This window comes from Grampus griseus, assembly GCF_964374135.1.
Source record: "Grampus griseus genome assembly, chromosome: 11".
Classification (NCBI taxonomy): Eukaryota; Metazoa; Chordata; class Mammalia; order Artiodactyla; family Delphinidae; genus Grampus; species Grampus griseus.
In genome coordinates this window covers 814373-832263 of record NC_139005.1, presented here as the reverse complement: position 1 = coordinate 832263, position 17891 = coordinate 814373, and the positions used below count along the sequence as shown (strand labels likewise).

The 17891-nt window shown below is 55.3% G+C and overlaps 1 protein-coding gene across 1 annotated transcript; it reads right to left on the bottom strand.

Annotated features, from left to right (window-relative positions):
• Window positions 1-3145: 3145 nt before the first annotated feature.
• HDHD5 (haloacid dehalogenase like hydrolase domain containing 5) lies at window positions 3146-15560 on the bottom strand (the record flags this gene model as incomplete). Its single annotated transcript, XM_082667088.1, has 8 exons — window positions 3146-3736; window positions 4004-4192; window positions 5878-6052; window positions 7427-7460; window positions 8617-8710; window positions 9998-10110; window positions 10960-11163; window positions 15453-15560. The coding sequence occupies 8 exons, from the start codon at window positions 15558-15560 to the stop codon at window positions 3451-3453; spliced, it is 1203 nt and encodes a 400-aa protein (XP_082523214.1). The 3' UTR covers window positions 3146-3450.
• Window positions 15561-17891: the final 2331 nt, after the last annotated feature.

Here is a 17891-nt window from a genome sequence, read left to right as displayed (position 1 = left end):
AGCCTGACAGCTTCGCAGCAGTTCACACCCAGAGACACTCCTCCCACATCCAGCCCCCCAAGAAGCTGCCAGGAGCCCCAGGCAGAGAGCAGGCAGGCGTCCCCGGGCGACCCAGCCTCGCCACACCACGCAGCACGGGGGAAGTGACAGAGAGATTGGGGGGAAAGAACTATTATAGCCAAGATGTTTTAAAACTCCGCCCTCAAGGCAGCATCCGGTTGCTACAGCAACCATAGCTCTGCTGGGAGCCCTGACTACCTGCTGGCTCGCCACCTGCCTCAGCCCAGAGGTGTCCTCAGGAGGCCAGAAGCTGCCGCCACCATGGGGACACTGAGAAAGTGCCGGGGTTCGGGACTGGGGACCCAAGTGGGCAGCTGACGGTCCAGTCCTGCTCTAGGCTGATCACTTTACTATGAACACGCACTTACTTCCCGTTCAGAGCGACTCACAGCGTCTCGTCTGTAATCGCTTGGCCGCTTCAAAACACAAAAAGATAACATTTTCACTCAGTCGGACTGAGCAGTGAAGCGGTTGCTTGTGGGTTTTGGTTCCAGGGTCCAGACAAAGCCCCTGAGCAACGAGACCCGTCCGGAGCCAAGTGCCCAGGGCTGCCCTTGGCCCTGCACCTGCGTGATGCTGCTGCAGTCGCCTGCGCTCCTGCACCCTGTCTGGAGGGGCTCCTGCCACCTTCAGGAAACCAGGAGTAAGAAAGGGAGAGAAAGGGCCCCAGAGAGCGGCTGCCAGCCACGGGGCAGAGCCAGGGGCAGGCACACAGACGCTGTCGCCCCGTCCCTTCCACCCGGGCTCCGGCGAGACTCCTCGGCACGTGGCCACACCGGCTGACTTCCCAACTCCTCCCCAGTCACCCCTGTGAGCCTCCTGGGCCCAGGGCAAGCTCGCAGGGCTGTACCCACAACAGCAGCTGCTCCAGGACTCACGGGAAGGGCAGTGGGCTGGCTGAGGGCGGGCAGGGTCCCGGGAGGACATGGCCGAGTAGGAGGCCCAGCTGTCAGCCCAGCCCCTCCATTTCCTAACTGACCTCAGACGCGTGGTCACTACCAGGCGAACCCCACGAAGGCAGGTGTGGTTGCCAATGGCTGGTCGCTGCTGTGGCGCCCGGCATGGCGCCTGGCAGCAAGTGGGTCCTCAGTCAGTGTTTCTGAAAGGAAGGGATCACTGGCCTGCCTCGTGCCCTCATTTATAAACCGGGGTGGTGAGAACCGTGTCTCCGCGAGGGGCTCTGAGAGGCTCTGACAAACCTTGGACCAGTGATGCCTGTGTAAGGTGCTCTGGGAAAGGCCAGCACGTGCATCACAGGCCTCCAGACCCAGTGGCTCAGTGGCCCAACAGACACGTCCTCTAGGCACTCAGACGGAGAGCGAGTGCAGAGCTCGGTCCCAGGGGCTGAACTGCTGCCCACCTGCCCGCCGTCCCCTCTACTCGCCTTCCTCACGAACAAGCCCTGATTTTGTTGGCACGATGGTGTGCCCGGGCCCCGCCTCTGGGCCCCGCCTCTGGTCAGCCGGACAGGACTGGAGTCCCCAGCGAGGTGCGCCTTCCGGGAAAGCTCTTTAAGGGAGTCCAGCCCCACCTGCTCTGTCTTCGCCCTCTCCTCCTCTCCCCGTGGAGGCTGGGGCCATGCTGCAGGCGGGCGGGCCGCACACCAGCACGGTGGGCGAGCGGGGGGCTTGAGGCGCCTGCTCCAACGTCCTGACGCTTCGAAAGCATTCAAGCCACTGCGGTCAGGCTTCTGAAACAGGCAGCTGAACAAAATCCCACATGACACAGTGAGGTACCTAAAATAGCTCCTTTGTGGAGTCCACCTCGCCAACGCCAGTCCGCAGACAGGAAGGAGCTGGAGAGCGGAGGGGATCGCCCACGGCTGCATGGCTATGAGCGGGGAGCTAGGGCCCCAGCCCACCCCCAAGGGACAGAAAGGCGAGAAGCCACATCTGCCTGTGACGTGGGACGCCCCACAGGGCCTGCAAGCGCCCGGCATGGGGGTGTGGGGACTCGAGAAGGAACCAGCGTGGACAGTCCTCAGCGCTCGTATTTTAGCAGAAGACGGGCAATAAGGAGTAAATACAGGTCATGGGGTGATGAGGACCGTGGGGAACATGACGCAGGCCAGCAGAGAGCGCTGTTTGTTTTTGTCTTGTTTTTTGTTTCGTGCTGCACCACACTGCACTGGGATCTTAGTTCCCCAACCAGGGATGGAACCCGTGCCCCCTGAAGCGGAAGCGCGGAGTCTTAACTGCTAGACCGCCAGGGGAGTCCCAGAGCGCTGCTTTTTATAGGAAGTTGAGGGAGTCTCTCCGAGGGGACAATTCCCAGACCCTTAAGAAGGGACAGAGCTTCGCGATGTCAGAAGGAAGGGAACCGCGAGTGCAAGAGGCCCTGAGGCAGGAGGGCACGTGGGGGACCCACGAAACGTGGAGGGGAAAGTGGTGGAACAGGATGGAGGGGAGGCACCCATGCTGTGGTGAGAAGTCACAGGGGGCCTGACCCTCTGAGAGACCAGACCTCCCATCTGACTGGGCCTGTGGGGTAGACCAGTGGGGAGGCTGCCGGGGGCCTTGGGGGCTGGAGGGGCCCTGGCCCGGGTGTTCTGCAGGTGAGGCCGGGCTGCACACGGGGAGGAGCTGCTGTTGTCTGGGGGCGCTGGGGGCGCAGGTGGGCTGGCCCAGCCCTGGCGCTCAAGGGCAGGGCACCGCTCGCCTCTCCCTGGAGCCCAGTTGCTGCCCAGGGACAAGGGTTTGGAGAGGGGAGGGAGCAGCTGGCCGGTGCTGCTGGGGTCAGACGGGGCTGTGCTGAAGGGTCTCACCGGGCCACCGCGACAGGGAGAAGTACGAGACACACGGGTTCAGAGCCGCCAGAGGAAAAGCTCCTTTCTTTCCACGTCAGGGAAGCGGCTAAGTCAACGGCAGGCCTCGGGGCTCGCGGCCCAGACTGCGGTGTGCTGGGGTCAGCGCTCACGGGACTGAAATGCCACCAGCGCCTGGGCCTCAAGGTCACCCACCCCGCCAGCCCACGAGCCTTCCTCCACAGGACTTTTTAGTACATTCCAGACAGAGCTTCACAAGAGACAGCAAAATGAATATTTATTACAATTATTTTAACTTAAAAAAATAAGTCCAAAGTCTCTGGGCAATAAGCTAAACTACCATAAAAAGTGTGTCTAAGAGTGAGTTACAGCCTGTGCTGGCAGCGGGCAGAGGCGGTACCGCCTCCTCTTCTGCAGAAGACCCCCCAGAGTGAGGACGAGCCTGGGGTCAGGCTGCCAGCACAGGCAGACAGGAACCAGCCTAGAAAAATCTGAGGCTGATACCCAAATGCCACCCCGGGAACAACCGTGCGGCCCCGCCCAGGAGGAGCGGGAGTGTCAGCGTGCTGGCCGGGAGGCGGGGAGGCGGCGGGCAGGGGCAGCCAGCGGGCCCACCTCCCTCCCTGCTACAGAGCCCAGCCCTCCTTGCCAAGGACCAGCCCCACGGCCTCGTGCACGTCGCTCACCACGTGGGCCGCCTGCAGGAGCCCCGGGTTGAAGCCGAGGTCCCGGTGCCCGTGGAACGGAGGCCCCTCGCCACCCAGGGCGGGAGCGGCGGGCCCCCAGGCCCGGGGGCTGTACACGCCGGTGCACACCAGGATGGAGGCGCAGCTCCGGGCCGCCCCCTCCCGCCTTGTCTGCAGGTGCTGGTGGAACAGGTTGGCCCCATAGATGTCGGACATGGGGTTGTCACTGGGGAGAGAAGGCACAGTTCAGTGCGCTGGTGGAGGTGCAGGGACGGCAGGGGGTTGGGGAGAGGGGTGGCCCACAGGTGACCACTGGGGGAGGGGGGCGCGTCTCTGGGGACGGAAGGGCGGGGACACGGGGGCGGGGTTGAGCACTGGGGGAGGGGGGTGCGTCTTGGGGATGGAGGGGCGGGGACACAGGGGCCCGCGGGTGACCACTGCGGGGGGGGGGGGGGGCGCGTCGCAGGGGTTGGAGGAGGGGTGCGGGGCTCACCCCACGGCGTAGAGACTCCGGATCGGGGCCACCCAGCCCCGCCGCGCCGCCTGCCTGGCGAGCAGGCCCTCCGCGTACTGGTAGGTGAGGAGGCTGGGCTTGCCCATTAGGCCCGCGTAGCAGAGCTCTCTGCCCGTCACCTTCCGGTAAACGGCCTCCAGGCACAGCAGGAAGGTGCCGTGGCCGAACCTGCCAGAGGAAAAGCGGCGCTCGGTCCCCTCCCCGGGCCCCAAGGCTCAGGCATGCCCTGTGTGCCACCCTCTCGCGGTGGCACAGAGCACGGTGACAGGGCAAAGCGAATCACTTCTGGTGAGAGGCCGTCACGCTTAGGATGTGCATTAATGGCCTGCGACTCTCTGACAACGTCTATTGAGCGCTGTCCCAGCGCTGGAGATGGCAGGCACATCACGTTCAACCCTTAGAAAAACCCGATGAGGTGGCGTTCATTCTCCTCATTGCACAGGTGAGAAAACTGAGGCCCAGAGATGGAGTAGCCTGCCCAAGGTGTGGAGCTGGAACCAGAGACCCAGCTTCAATTCTGCCTTAGACTTGGGCAGAATACCGGCTGGCATCCCACCTCACTCCTCAGTGCCAATTTCACTGAGCACACTGCCACCGAGTGTCAGAAAGCACCCTCCCTGCCCCCACTGCAGCTAAGTGTATGGCCAGTGACTAAGCTACAGCCTAAGAGTCAATGAAATCACAAGTGCTGGACTACTCTCCTGGAAAGGAGCCTGGAAACTGGGGAGGGGGTGCTCTTCTCTACCCTCCCCATACTCTCTCCTGCTGACTGGAATGCTGACACGATGGCTGGAGATCAGGCAGCCCTTTGGATTACATAGTAAAGGGCTAAGGTGCCTGTGTCCCTGATGGGTGGACTTTTTCACAATAACAAACTTCCATCTCATTTAAGATTCTTTTCTTTTGGGTTTTCATCCCTTGCTGCTAAATCAAATCCTACTGGATATGGTTCAGTATCTTGAAGTTACATTTCAGTGTCACTTATGCATATACTGAATTCTACTTTCAATTTTGAAATTATTGAATGAAAAAGTGATCTCAAATCTGCTACATAACCAACCCCCTTCACCTAGTGTCAGCAAACCCGAACTCTAGGAAGAATGTTCCAGGAAAAAGACCTGACCTCGAGCTGCAGAAATGCACTTGAGAGAGAACACGGTGATCCCCACCTCCTTGGGCTCAGTGCTGGGCCCTCAGGCCCTCAGTGGCGGATCCACCACACAGCTCGCTGGGAGGCAGGGCAGGGGGAGAAACTCCAGGCTTTGGCCTCGCAGGCAAGAGCAGCCACATGGCACCGGCAGCTGCCCCTCCAGGAAGGCAACCTGAGGGCCAGCAAAACGGCAGCCTGTGCTGTGCTCAGTGCCGGGCGGACGGGGTGGGGGCCTGCCTGGAGCCTGAGGGCCTCTGAGGAAGTGACTGCTCCAGGGGCCTCGGAATCACGCCTACTCTCCCCTCCCCAATGTCTTATGGGCAGAAGGAAACAAAGAAGTGAAAGAGCCAGCACCACCGGGTGAAGGCAGCGAGGGAAGGGCAGCTGGATAACAGGAACTGAGCATCACTTGGGTTCCTCTAGCCAGAAGAAGCACGTCCTGTTAGACTCTGTCGGGGCCGGGGGTTAAGACCATCTCGATCCACCTTCCGTGCTCACTGAGTGGTAGTTTTCGTTTATCAATCAGTATGTGAAGTGACCCTGGAGACCGCTCCCAGAGGCCAGGTTACCATGGCAACTCCAGGGCCTAGAGGAGGGGTCTGAGCTCAGAGCACTGGGGCGGCTCGAGGCGCCGTCAGCAGGACTGCCCAGGAGGCAGCTGGAGGTGGCCCCCAGGGCCAAGGCAGGGACCCCGAGTCCTCACCTGGGCATCTTGGCTTCGGCCATCCAGAGGAGGTCCGTGTTGCTGGCCAGGACAGGGAGGTGGGGATAGGGGGCCGTCGCCAGACCGGTGCCGGGGTTCCCATCGCTGAGGAGGATGTCCATGATCAGCTGCAGGCTCGTCTCCCAGCGCACGGGCTCCCCAAGGAGAAGCACCCCTGCAGAGTGGGGGTGGGGTGAGCCGGGCGTGGAAGGGCCTCGGGAGGCCTGGGGTGCACGGCCCCGCTGGGGGCGTGGGTCCCAGGAGGTGGACGAAGCCGAGCCCAGGAGGAGCTCCCGAGGGCTCCTCAGTGTGTCCACCAGGACGTCCTGAGGGTTAGAGGCAGAGAAGCAGCAGCCCCTGCTGACCGACGCCCTGCACAGCATCCCACCCGCCCGGCCACGTCCCCCAAGCCCCAGGGGTCACTCGGCCACATGGCGGGGAGACGGGGTCACAGGCCTGACGCTGTCCACGTCCCTCTGGGACTGTGGGCCAGTTCTCACCATGTCTAAGCTTCCTCAGCTACATGAGGACAACACCCACGCTGGGAGGAGGAGGATACAATGAGACCTGACAGAGCACGGAAGCCATGCTGCACACGCGTCAGCAAGGCCAGCTGCAAGACTGGGGAGCTGGGCCAGACCGTGGCCCCAGTGCGCAGGCCACCCCCGGGACATGTTTCACCTGTCACAAGGACTGACACTACTGGGGAGGCCCGGGAGAAGACTGGGATGCAAGAGGCTCAGGACATTCTGCAGAGTCAAAACCTTCCCCACGTCTATTAATAGCTGACACTCACACAGGAGAACAACTTGCTTGTAATTAACTGAGCCGAAACCCTAATTCTATTCCACACAAAGTATTTTTTGCTAGACTTTTCATAAGCACTGATTTTTCCAAAAATACAACTATCATGTTAGTCAAGAGAAGACGTACTTTATTTTTTCACAACTTTGCCAAGAGCTATTCCCCATTTTGGAAAACCGCATCACCAGTGACAACACTGCTCCTAATTTCTGAGTCACCAATGAAACACACCTGTAAACACACTGCATTGGTAGCTGTAACGTTCATGGGGATTCTACTTTTGGTATAATCATTTCACTACTTAATTATGCCTTCCTGGATAATTACTACATATTGAAATGCAGATGACCTTACTAAAAAACGTTTCCTTTTATTTCTCCCTATTACAATTAGGGCTTTACCATGAATTAATTAATTTTTAATATTTGCGTATAGGAAAGCATTCATTTAGGGTAGTAAAGGGGACATTACAATATTTTTGTTACCCAGGGAGAACTGGACTTAATAGGGCTGAGAAACACCGCACCAGGCTTCCTTAGGTAGCTTTTTTCCACACTTAGGTTTTCCTGGAACAACAGGGCAAGTGACGCGGGGAAGGAAAGCTTAGCAGCTAATGTCTCAGAGGCAGTGACCGGCAGACCCGAGACCAGAGCCCAGGAGACCCAGCGCCCAACGTCCCAGCCACACCACCCGGCTGCAGAGCCTGCGGGGACAGCCCGCCCACATCACGCAGGGACCTCATTACCTTCGATCGCAGGGAAGTCGTTCCTTGGGAGGGGCTGCGAGAGACAAAGAGCAAGCCCGTCGATGCCACGGTCACCTTCCACACCCGGTTTCCAAGGGGTGGGAGGAGAGACACGTGCCTGACAGACGGAAGACCCTTCGGTCTAGCCCAGGCCGAGGAGAAAGGGACAGGACCGAGGGCAGAGGTCCTCGGGGACAGGAGGAGAGCGCGCTCCGGCCGGCCACACCCCAGGCCGGCGGGCACCAAGCGTGTAGGTCAGCCAGGGGACGGCTGCTCAGCTGTCCTCCTCCAGCAAGGACAGGAGGTGAGAGTCTGGAATCAGGTGGCAGAGGACGAGGTGAGCCCAGGAAGGGACGGGAGCTTGACATCACTCAGGAGGCAGGGCCATCACTGGACCACGGCCTGGGGGCCCATTCCTTCTAGGAACAGCTCCCCTGCCCTCGGCTCTGCCAGTAACCAGCGGAGACCTGGGGCGAGCCGCGGCAGGGGGCTCCTGGGCAGGGGGCGGGGCTGTCTCTGCGCTGCTCTGAGAGCCATGCCAACTCTGGCACCTGGTTCTGCACATAACGTGCGCAGCTCAAAGGTGGGGGAGCCCTCGGAAAGCTCGGTGGGGGGGGGACTAGAGTTACACAGACAAACAAAAGCAGGCCTGTCTGTTTATAACTGCAGTTCATCAAACTTTGACATGCACTGACTTCGAACAGGCGGTGACAGACACTCTGTGATAGACACAGAGTTCACGCAGGGAAGAAGGGGGCGAAGGGGCATCAGGAGACGGGCGGTCACCCTAGAGGGTCAACGAGAGGCCCCGTGACGGCTGGTCGGAAAAGATAAGGTTCAAATGTGAGCCAAACCCAAAGGACCCCGAGCAGACGCTCAAGCCGCCAGTGCTTTCACAGGAAGCCACTTGCCACCAGGCCAGCCCTCTGTAAGGAGCTCCAGGACAGCAGAGCAGCGATTAACTTAACACCAGCGGTTCTCCAAGCAACTAGGAAAGCTGGTAAATCACAAAACTACCACCTGGAGGGGACACGAGGGCTCTGGGGGGAGGGGACAGCCCTGCTCACCACCCCCGACAACGTGTGTCCGGGAACAAAGGCCTCGGCCAGATGTGCCCTGCCCTCCGAGAAGGCAGCTCGGAGAGGGAAGGGCTGCAGGGTCAGCGGGGAGGCCCGAGCGTGTCCCGTTACCGTGGTCTTGGGCCGCCGCTGCAGATCCACCATGTCCAGCACAGGGAAGGCCGCCCGCAGCTCGTCCACTGTGACCACGTGCTTGAAGCCCAGTCTGGAAGGAGGTCAGGAAGCAAAGCTGCCCAGTGCCGGGGAGACGCCTTTAAAGTGAGGGACCCACCGCAGCCCACATCAACCCCACCCGCCCGGACCCCAGACAGAGCCCCGTGAGGCCAGCGCCGACCAGGAGCGCTGCAGGCAGGCGTGGGCGCAGGCGGTGGGGACACCCGGGGGCTTGGCCGACTCTGGGCACCGCCCGCGCAAAGGCTCACAGGAAGCCCCATCCTCAAGCTCACGCTGGCCCAGGGCCACGAGAACCAGGGCTCTGAGGACAGTTCAGAGGAGACTCCTTGGCGGGGAGGAAGCCGAGCAGGGTCTGGAGAAGCCAGACCGGAGCTAAATCTGGACGATGGACCCAATTCAGCCAGAAGGGAGGCCGTGGGGAGCACGCCCGCTGCAGCCTTACCCTCCAACACCTGCCACCGTGTTCCTGTCCTCAGACCCCACTGGCAGTCTTAACTGGACGCAGGTTCAGATCACCTCAAAACACATCTCTCCAGAATGATGCTTCCGTCAGCAATACGACCGCACAGACCCGTGCTCCTCAGCGTTCACGTCTGAGGCCCCCGAGCCCAGCGCTGTCCTTCTGGCCCCCCTCCCGACCCGACCCCATCCCGGCCTCCTGCTCCGGGCATCCTCCCAGCCTCCTCTCGGCAGGCTCCCCAGCTACGCCCCCTCCTGCGGCACAGCCAGCCCCCATGAAGCCACAGGGGACCCCCGCCCCAGGGTGGACCCCCCCGCATCTGTGACACTCGGACCCACTCTGCTCTTCCCAGCCTCTGGCCACACGCCGTCCTAAGCACGCCTGCACGGCTCCTGGTGTGTCACTCTGCCACCTCAAGCGGGAGCCCTGGTGAAGCACCAGCCGTGTGCTGCTCTGGCCCCGAGCACGCGGCCACGCACAGGCGGTGCTCAGCCCCCTTGGTTTGCGGAAGCAGCAGAGGAACGAGCCGCTTCAGAGCAGGGACACGTTCTCACTGAGCACACGCCCGGGGCTGAGCTCCCTGCAGACACGCTCAGGGAGCCGTGGGTCCCAAACCGAACCACAGAACCGCCTGGGTTCTCAGACCCCGTGAGTCAGGCTCTGCAGGGAACGGGCAGGAATCTGCTCTGTGAGCTGCCCAGCAGGCCCCGAGGCTGGCTTCCAGGAACCCCCGGGGAACCAGGGCTGGCCACCCTGGGAGGTGCCCTCCCTCCCTCCCTCCCACGGGCGCCCAGAGCTCCTGACCCCGGTCCTTTCAGCCGGGCAAGGACAGCAGAGCAGGAAGCAGCAAAAGGATACGCTCGGGCATTTTCCACCAGGGGCCCCTGCCCAGACACCAGCATCCGCTTGTCGTGATGCTGCGAGAACAGCTTCATGGGGCTGTGGGACAGTATCACCTGGTCGGGCTCCACCTGCAGGGCCGCCGAGAGATGGAGAGCAGAGGACACGCATGTGAGGGCAGCAGCAGGGAGCTGGCTCCCTGTCCCAGGAAGGAGAAACCTGCCCAGAAGGGGGGCCCAACCCTTCCAGAACTACCCCAACAGGTATGAGGGGACCCGGACACCAGAGCCCACAGGAGATGTGGCCACCATGGGCCCCACCGGCCCAGCTCTCAGCCCGACGGGAACCACAGGGTTCGTGCATGAGCTCAGACCCGCCTCCACCTCTGACTATTTTCAGTTCTACGTGAAGACCTGGCTTTTCAGCATTTATGCTAATGGCAACTGCGCAGCCCCACTGTCCAGACACCAGGGTAGGAACCGGTCTCCTCCCCGAGCAGTGTCTCCCAGCCGATCGGCATGGGATCTACTCTCTCGGTTCCAAAGGGCTCCTTCCAAGAACCAAAGCCACTGCCAACAAAGAACGTGTCAATGTGGGGACAGTGGGAGCCGCAGGGGGTGACGAGGGACAGAGCTCGTTGAGCTGTCATCTTACTTATGAGGAACACGGGCTGTACTGCAGAGCCCACCTGGTGCACGGGGATTTGGAAACACACGTCCCTGAGGCCAGGAGGAAAGATGGAAACGGCCAAGTCCACAGGTGGGATTTCTGTGCTCAACGTGTACAGTTTCATAAAAAATGACCCTGATGATGAGGCGCTACCCTCTGAGTTTGGCCTTGAACTTCAGGTTATTTTTCCAGCAGGAAGATGTGTACCGGGCTCATCCATATTGTCCCCCCACAGGGCAGGCGACACAGGGCTGGAGAGGGGGCTCCATGGGAACCAGGTCCTCAGCCTCCTGTCTCCAGCCGCTCCTTACCTGGAAGCCCAGCAGGGCTGACAGCTCCTGGGCTTTGCTGCACTGTAAGATGTTCCCCGCGTTCGTGACAAAGACCACGGGCACCCGCAGCTGCCCCTGGGGGTCCACGAGCCTGCGGAAGGCCTCCCTCGCAGCGGGGATGACCTGGTGGCCCCGAACCAGCACCCCATCGATGTCCAACAGGAACCCGAAGGTGGGAGGGCTCTGCACGGAGGGGAGACGAGAACGGCCCCTGAGTCGAGGCAGAGGGGCCGGGGGAGCCTCATCCCCACCCCCGGGCCGGCCCGGGCCTCGAACGCAAGGTGAGGACTTGGGGTTGCCGACAGGGCAAATCCATCTGCAACAAAGAATTAAGCCTTTTCAGGTATTTTTAAGCATATAACTATTTTGTTCAAGTTATTTTTGCATAATTAATAAAAAGGAATGTTTTTAATTGGCAAATAGAGAAATTCAGAAACAAGCCGAGCACTTTAAAGCAACCGACCAGTATTTCCTTTCATCTCCTTTCTCTATTCTTACGTTTGTCACGTGGCTATGACTGCACCTTATACGTACAATTTTGCATCTTGTTTTTTTTTTGCTTGACATGAAGCATTTTTATCTGTTACAACAGCCTTCATAACCATCTTTTAGAATTTTGTTTTATCGTAACAACACACACAGAGTTTTTTTAAAAAAACACTCAATTGCTACAGACGATACAGAAAAAGAATTTTTAAGTTTCTTGCTTCCACTTCTGCCCAGTACCATCCCTTCTTGTGTATTTTCCAGAAACTTTTCATGGATGGTTCTACTTTCTTACCTTTTAGCTAACACACAAATGGTACTGTGTTGTGCTTTCTTTTCCATCTTGCTTTTTCTCGTTGGTATCCCTTGGTTATCTTTCCATATCGATACACGCAGACCTACCACCTACACATGTTTCTGGCTACATAATATCCTGAGTGAATACTCCGCTAACATTAGGTTTCCCCTGTTTCAGACATTTAGGTTTTTCCACATTTCTGCGACTACAAATTATGCTATAAGGAACTCTTCATGCTTACTGATTTTTCCATATTATGGACTTTTCCTTAAGCTAGATTCTTTTTTTTTAATTTATTTATTTTTGGCTGCATTGGGTCTTTATTGCTGCACGTGGGCTCTCTCTAGTTGTGGCGAGCGGGGGCTACTCTTCGTTGTGGTGTGCGGACTTCTCATTGCAGTGGCTTCTCTTGTTGCGGAGCACGGGCTCTAGGCACGTGGGCTCAGTAGTTGTGGTTCGCGGGCTCTAGAGCGCAGGCTCAGTAGTTGTGGCGCACGGGCTTAGCTGCTCCGCGGCATGTGGGACCTTCCAGGACCAGGGCTCGAACCCGTGTCCCCTGCACTGGCAGGTGGATTGTTAACCACTGCGCCACCAGGGAAGCCCTTTTAAACTAGATTCTTAAAAGCAAGAGTAATAAGCCAAAAAAGTGCAAACATTACAATGACATAACACCTACTGACAAGTTGTTTTCCAAAACAGTATCAACTCACATGGACCCTGGTACCCTTGCCAAGGATGATTTTCACAGTATCAAAGAGTTTAAGTATCAAACATCTTGTTAATTTCAAAGTTTAAAGAAGTGATTATCTCCTCTCAATCTGCATTTCTTGGTTTTACAAAGTTGAACGCTATCCTTTTTAAAAATTCATCCCATTTCTTATTTTATGAACCGTTAACATACACGATGTTTTTCAGTTGTCAGAAAAATCCAACCTAACCTGTTTGTCATTTTCCTTTTGTTGGCGCCAGCTAAGTCAAGCCACTTTCATCGCACACACATTGTACTTATGTTCAAAATACCCTTATTTTCCTAAAGGTACACACAGAAGAATTTAGGGTTCAAAGGACAAGAAATCAGGGATTTGTTTTAAAATCTTAGAGCCACACAAAAAAAAAGTGTGGTGGGGAGATAAGCAAAGCAAGTGCGGCAAAATGTTAATAACTGCTGAATCTGGAAGATGGGTTTTAGAGTTCATAATATTAGAGTTCATAATATTGTTAGATTTTTGACAATTACATAGTTAAAAAAATAAAACAGCTTGTTTGTGCTGATGGCTGCCAAAGTTAACCGTACAGTTTTACTGGTCTTAGTGACCATATCCTAAATAGTCACAAGATTTGCTCCCTTAGACATAAGAGCACACAGACCCTGCTACTTAGAACAAGGAAGTCTCAGGACAATTTAGCAATACCCCCAACGCTCCCTCATCTGTTGGACAATTTAGCAATACCCCCGACGCTCCCTCATCTGTTGGACAATTTAGCAATATCCCCGACGCTCCCTCATCTGTTGGACAATTTAGCAATATCCCCGATGCTCCCTCATCTGTTGGACAATTTAGCAATATCCCTGACGCTCCCTCATCTGTTGGACAATTTAGCAATATCCCTGATGCTCCCTCATCTGTTGGACAATTTAGCAATATCCCTGATGCTCCCTCATCTGTTGGACAATTTAGCAATATCCCCGACTGTCCGTCATCTGTTCTGTGCAGTGTGTAACCACAACCCCCAACCCCTCAGGTGAGTGCACACAGAGAACCAGGCACCCAGCCACCTAGAAATGAAAGGCCCCCAGTAATTGTTAACAAACATGCCACATTCGTGTGAGATGTTAGCAAGAGGGGAAACAGGGGGAGGGGTGGTATGTGGGGCTTCTCTACACTTTCTGCTGAGCCTTCCTGAAAACCTAAAACTGCTCTAAAAGAATAACATCTATTAAATATTTTTTTGAGTGAAGGCACCTCGAGAAAAGGACATAGGGTTAGGTTTTTTTCTTTTCATTCTTTTTTTTTTCTTTTCATTCTCTTCTGTATCTGTATTTTGATTTTTCTTCTTTCTCACTTCATGTTTTTTTAAACTAGTCCTGGGATTTATGCAGATCTTCTAATTAAAGTTCATATTTGTGGCAGTGATAAAATGTGTGGATTTTTACTAAATATAAAATAAACAAAAAGGACCTACTGTATAGCACAGGGAACTATACTCAATGTCTTGTAATAACCTATAATGGAAAAGAATCTGAAAAAATATATATGTATAACTGAATCACTGTGCTGTATACCTGAAACTAACACAACACTGTAAATCAACTATACACGAATTTTTAAAAGTGCAGCCTTAGGAATTCCCTGGTGGTCCAGTGAATTAGAACTCCGTGCTTTCACTGCCGAGGACCTGGGTTCAATCGCGGATTGGGGAACTAAGATCCCACAAGACGCATGGCGTGGCCAAAAAAAAATTTAAATTAAAAAATTTTAAAAAAAGAAGTGTTGGGCTTCCCTGGTGGCGCAGTGGTTGAGAGTCCACCTGCCGATGCAGGGGACGTGGGTTCGTGCCCCAGTCCGGGGGGATCCCACATGCCGCGGAGCGGCTAAGCCCATGAGCCATGGCCGCTGGGCCTGCGCGTCCGGAGCCTGTGCTCCGCAACGGGAGAGGCCACAATAGTGAGAGGCCCGCGTACCACAAAAAACAAAAAAAAAGAAAACAAAAAAGAAGTGTGGTCTTTAGATTAGTTTTAAATGAAGGGACCACTAAGATGTTCCTTGTGTTTTTGCTTCTTATCTGGAACTGGCTGGTGTGCTTCCAACAACAGCATCACAATTACCGTCCAGCACACTGTCCACTCCAACCAGCTCCATGTTTGTAAGAATTTACTACATGCGGTGACTGTGCAAAGCACTGCACCTACATCACACAAAGTACCCCAAGCACCCTCTAGCAAAAACACTGCAAGGTAAGGACTAACCCTGGTACACACACGGGGAAAGCCAGGCTTAGAAAGCTAAGTACTGTGGACCCTAGAACAACACAGGTTTAATCTGTGCAGATCCACTCACAGGCGGATATTTTCCAATAAAGATACAGTCGGCCCTCGGTAACTCCGGGCTCCTCACGTGTGGTTTCAACCAACTGCTGATCGCAAACCTCACACACCATGGCGGTTGGTGGATCCGCGGGTGCCGGTTCCGCGGATGCCGAGTCCGCGGATGCAGGGTCGGCTGTGGGACTCGAGCACCCGCGGGTTTAGGGGTCCCCTGCGGACACTGAGGGGCAGCGGCACTTTGCCTTAAGTCAAACAGGCAGTAAGCGGCCCGGGCAGGACTGATCCCTTAGCCGGTGCCGCATCCTTTCTTCCCTCCTCCTACTCTCTCCACCGGGAAAGTCCGGAAAGTCAGGACCCGCGGGGCGGGGGCCGCAGAGTCCTCCTGGATCACATCCCGGCGGGCGAGTCACGGGGTCCCGCGTCCCCGCCCCCCGGTCGCCCCCGCGAGCGACGGGGTCACGCCTCGCCCCCGGGCTCTGTGGACAGAGCCCCGGGGAGCCAGGGACCCGCGCGGCGGGGCCCCAGGGGACGTGATGTCACCACACGCGGGGGAGTGACGTCCGGAGGCCGGACACCCTGCTCCGAGCCCGGCCCGCGAGGCCTCACGGCCTCCCGCCGCCGCCCCGCACCCTCCGCCCTCACCTGCGAGCCGCTCGCGAAACGGCGGCCCCCCAACCCCGTGGCCGAGCGCGCCGCCCGCCGCCACAGTCCGGCTGCCCACCGCGCCGCCGCCTCGCCGAGGGCAGCCATGGGCCGCCTCCTGCGCGCACCGCGCACGCCTGACCGCCGCTCAGCCAATCACGGACCGGTGGCGCCCGGGGCACCTCGGGAGCTGTAGTCCCGCCTCCGTGTCTGGGGTGGGGTGGGGCGTGGGGCATCTCGGGAGCAAAACAAACTCCGTTTTGTTCCGCCTCCGTCTTTGGGTTTTATCCGATAACTGAAAGTTTGTACTTCTTTTTTTTTTTTAATTTATTTATTTATTTTTTATTTATTTATTTTTGGCTACATTGGTTCTTCGTTGCTGCACGTGGGCTTTCTATAGTTGCTGTGAGCGGGGAATACTCTTCGTTGCGGTGCGCGGGCTTCTCATTGCTGTGGCTTCTCTTGGTGCGGAGCACGGGCTCTAGGCACGTGGGCTTCAGTACTTGCGGCACGCAGGCTCAGTAGTTGTGGCCTACGGGCTCTAGAGCGCAGGCTCAGTAGTTGTGGCGCACGGGCTTAATTGCTCCGTGGCATGTGGGATCTTCCTGGACCAGGGATCGAACCCGTGTGCCCTGCGTTGGCAGGTGGATTCTCAATCACTGAGCCACCAGGGAAGCCCAGTTTGTACTTTTTGACCCCTTCACGCACTTCGCCAACCTCACCCCCCACCTCTGGCAACCACCAATTTTGTTCTCTGGATCTATGAGCTTGGCTAGTTTGTTTCTTAGATTCCAAATGCAAGTGAACTTATACAGTATTTGTTTTTCTCTGGCTTATTTCTCTAAGTGTAATACGCTCAAGGTCCATCCTCATTGCTGCAAAGGGCAGCATTTCCTTTTTGTGGCTGAATAATATTGTTTTTTATATATATAATATATTTATAATGATATATAATATTTTATAATTTTAAACTTATAATTTTTATAATATTATCTTGTGACTGAAAACTATATATTATATATTATGTGTATATATATCAGATCTTCTTTGTCCATTCAACCACTGAGGGGCACTTAGGTGGCTTCTATATCTTGGCTATTGTGAATAATGCAGCAATGAACATAGAGGTGCATATATCTTTTCAAGTTAGCGTTTTCGTTTTCTTTGGGTAAATACCCAAAAGCAGAATTGCTGAATCATATGGTAGTTCTATTTTTAACTTTTTGAGGAACCGCCATACTGGTTTCCACAGTGGCTGCACCAGTTTACATCCCAATCAACAGTGCATGAAGGTTCCCTTTTCTCCACATCCTCACCAACACTTGTCACCTCTTGTCACCTCTTGTCTTTGATGATGGCCATTATAACAGGGGTGAGGTGTTATCTCGTGGTTTAGATGTGCATTTCCCTGATGATTACTGATGTTGAGCATTTTTTCATTTGTGTTTGGCCATCTGTGTGTCTTCTTTGGAAAAATGTCTGTTCAGATCTCCTGCCCATTTCTAAACTGGATTGTTTGCTTTTTTGCTATTGAGTAGAATGACTTCTTTATATATTTTGGATACTAGCCCCTTATAAGGCATATGAATTACAGATATCTTCTCCCATTCCATAGGTTGCCTTCTCACTTCGTTAATGGTTTCCTTTGCTGTGCAGAAGCTTTTTAGTTTGATGTAGTCCCACTTGTTTGTTTTTGCTTTTGTTGCCTTTGCTTTTGGTATCGATTCAAAAAAATCATCACCTAGACCTATGTCAAGGACATTACGGCCTATGTTTTCTAGTTTTATGGTTTCAAGTCTTACATTCACGTCTTTATGTTGAGTTAATTTTTGTGTATGGTGTAAGACTGTAGTCCAGTTTCCATCTCTTGCATGCGACTGTCCAATTTTCCCAACACCATTTATTGAAGACCCTGTCCTTTCCCGTTTGTATGTTCTTCGATCCTTTGTCAAAAATAAAATGACCATATGTATGTGGGTTTATTTCTGGGCTGTCTATTCTGTTTCACTTATCTATGTGTTTTTATATCAATACTATACTGTTTTGATTACTACAGCTCTGTAATACAGTTTGAAATCAGGGAGCATGATGCTTCCAGCTTGTTATTCTTTCTCAAGGTTGCTTTGGCTACTCCGGGTCTTTTCAGGTTCCATACAAATTTTAGGATCGTTTGTTCTATTTCTGTGAAAAATGCTATTGGAATTTTGATAGGGATTGCATTGAATCTGTAGATTGCTTTATTATTTTTTAAATTAATTTATTTATTTTTGGCTGCATTGGATCTGCATTGCTGCACGTGGGCTTTCCTTAGTTGCAGCGAGCGGGGGTTACTCTTCATTGCAGTGCACGGGCTTCTCATTGCTGTGGCTTCTCTTGTTGTGGAGCACAAGTTCTAGGCGCGTGAGCTTCAGTAGTTGCAGCACGTGGGATCAGTAGTCG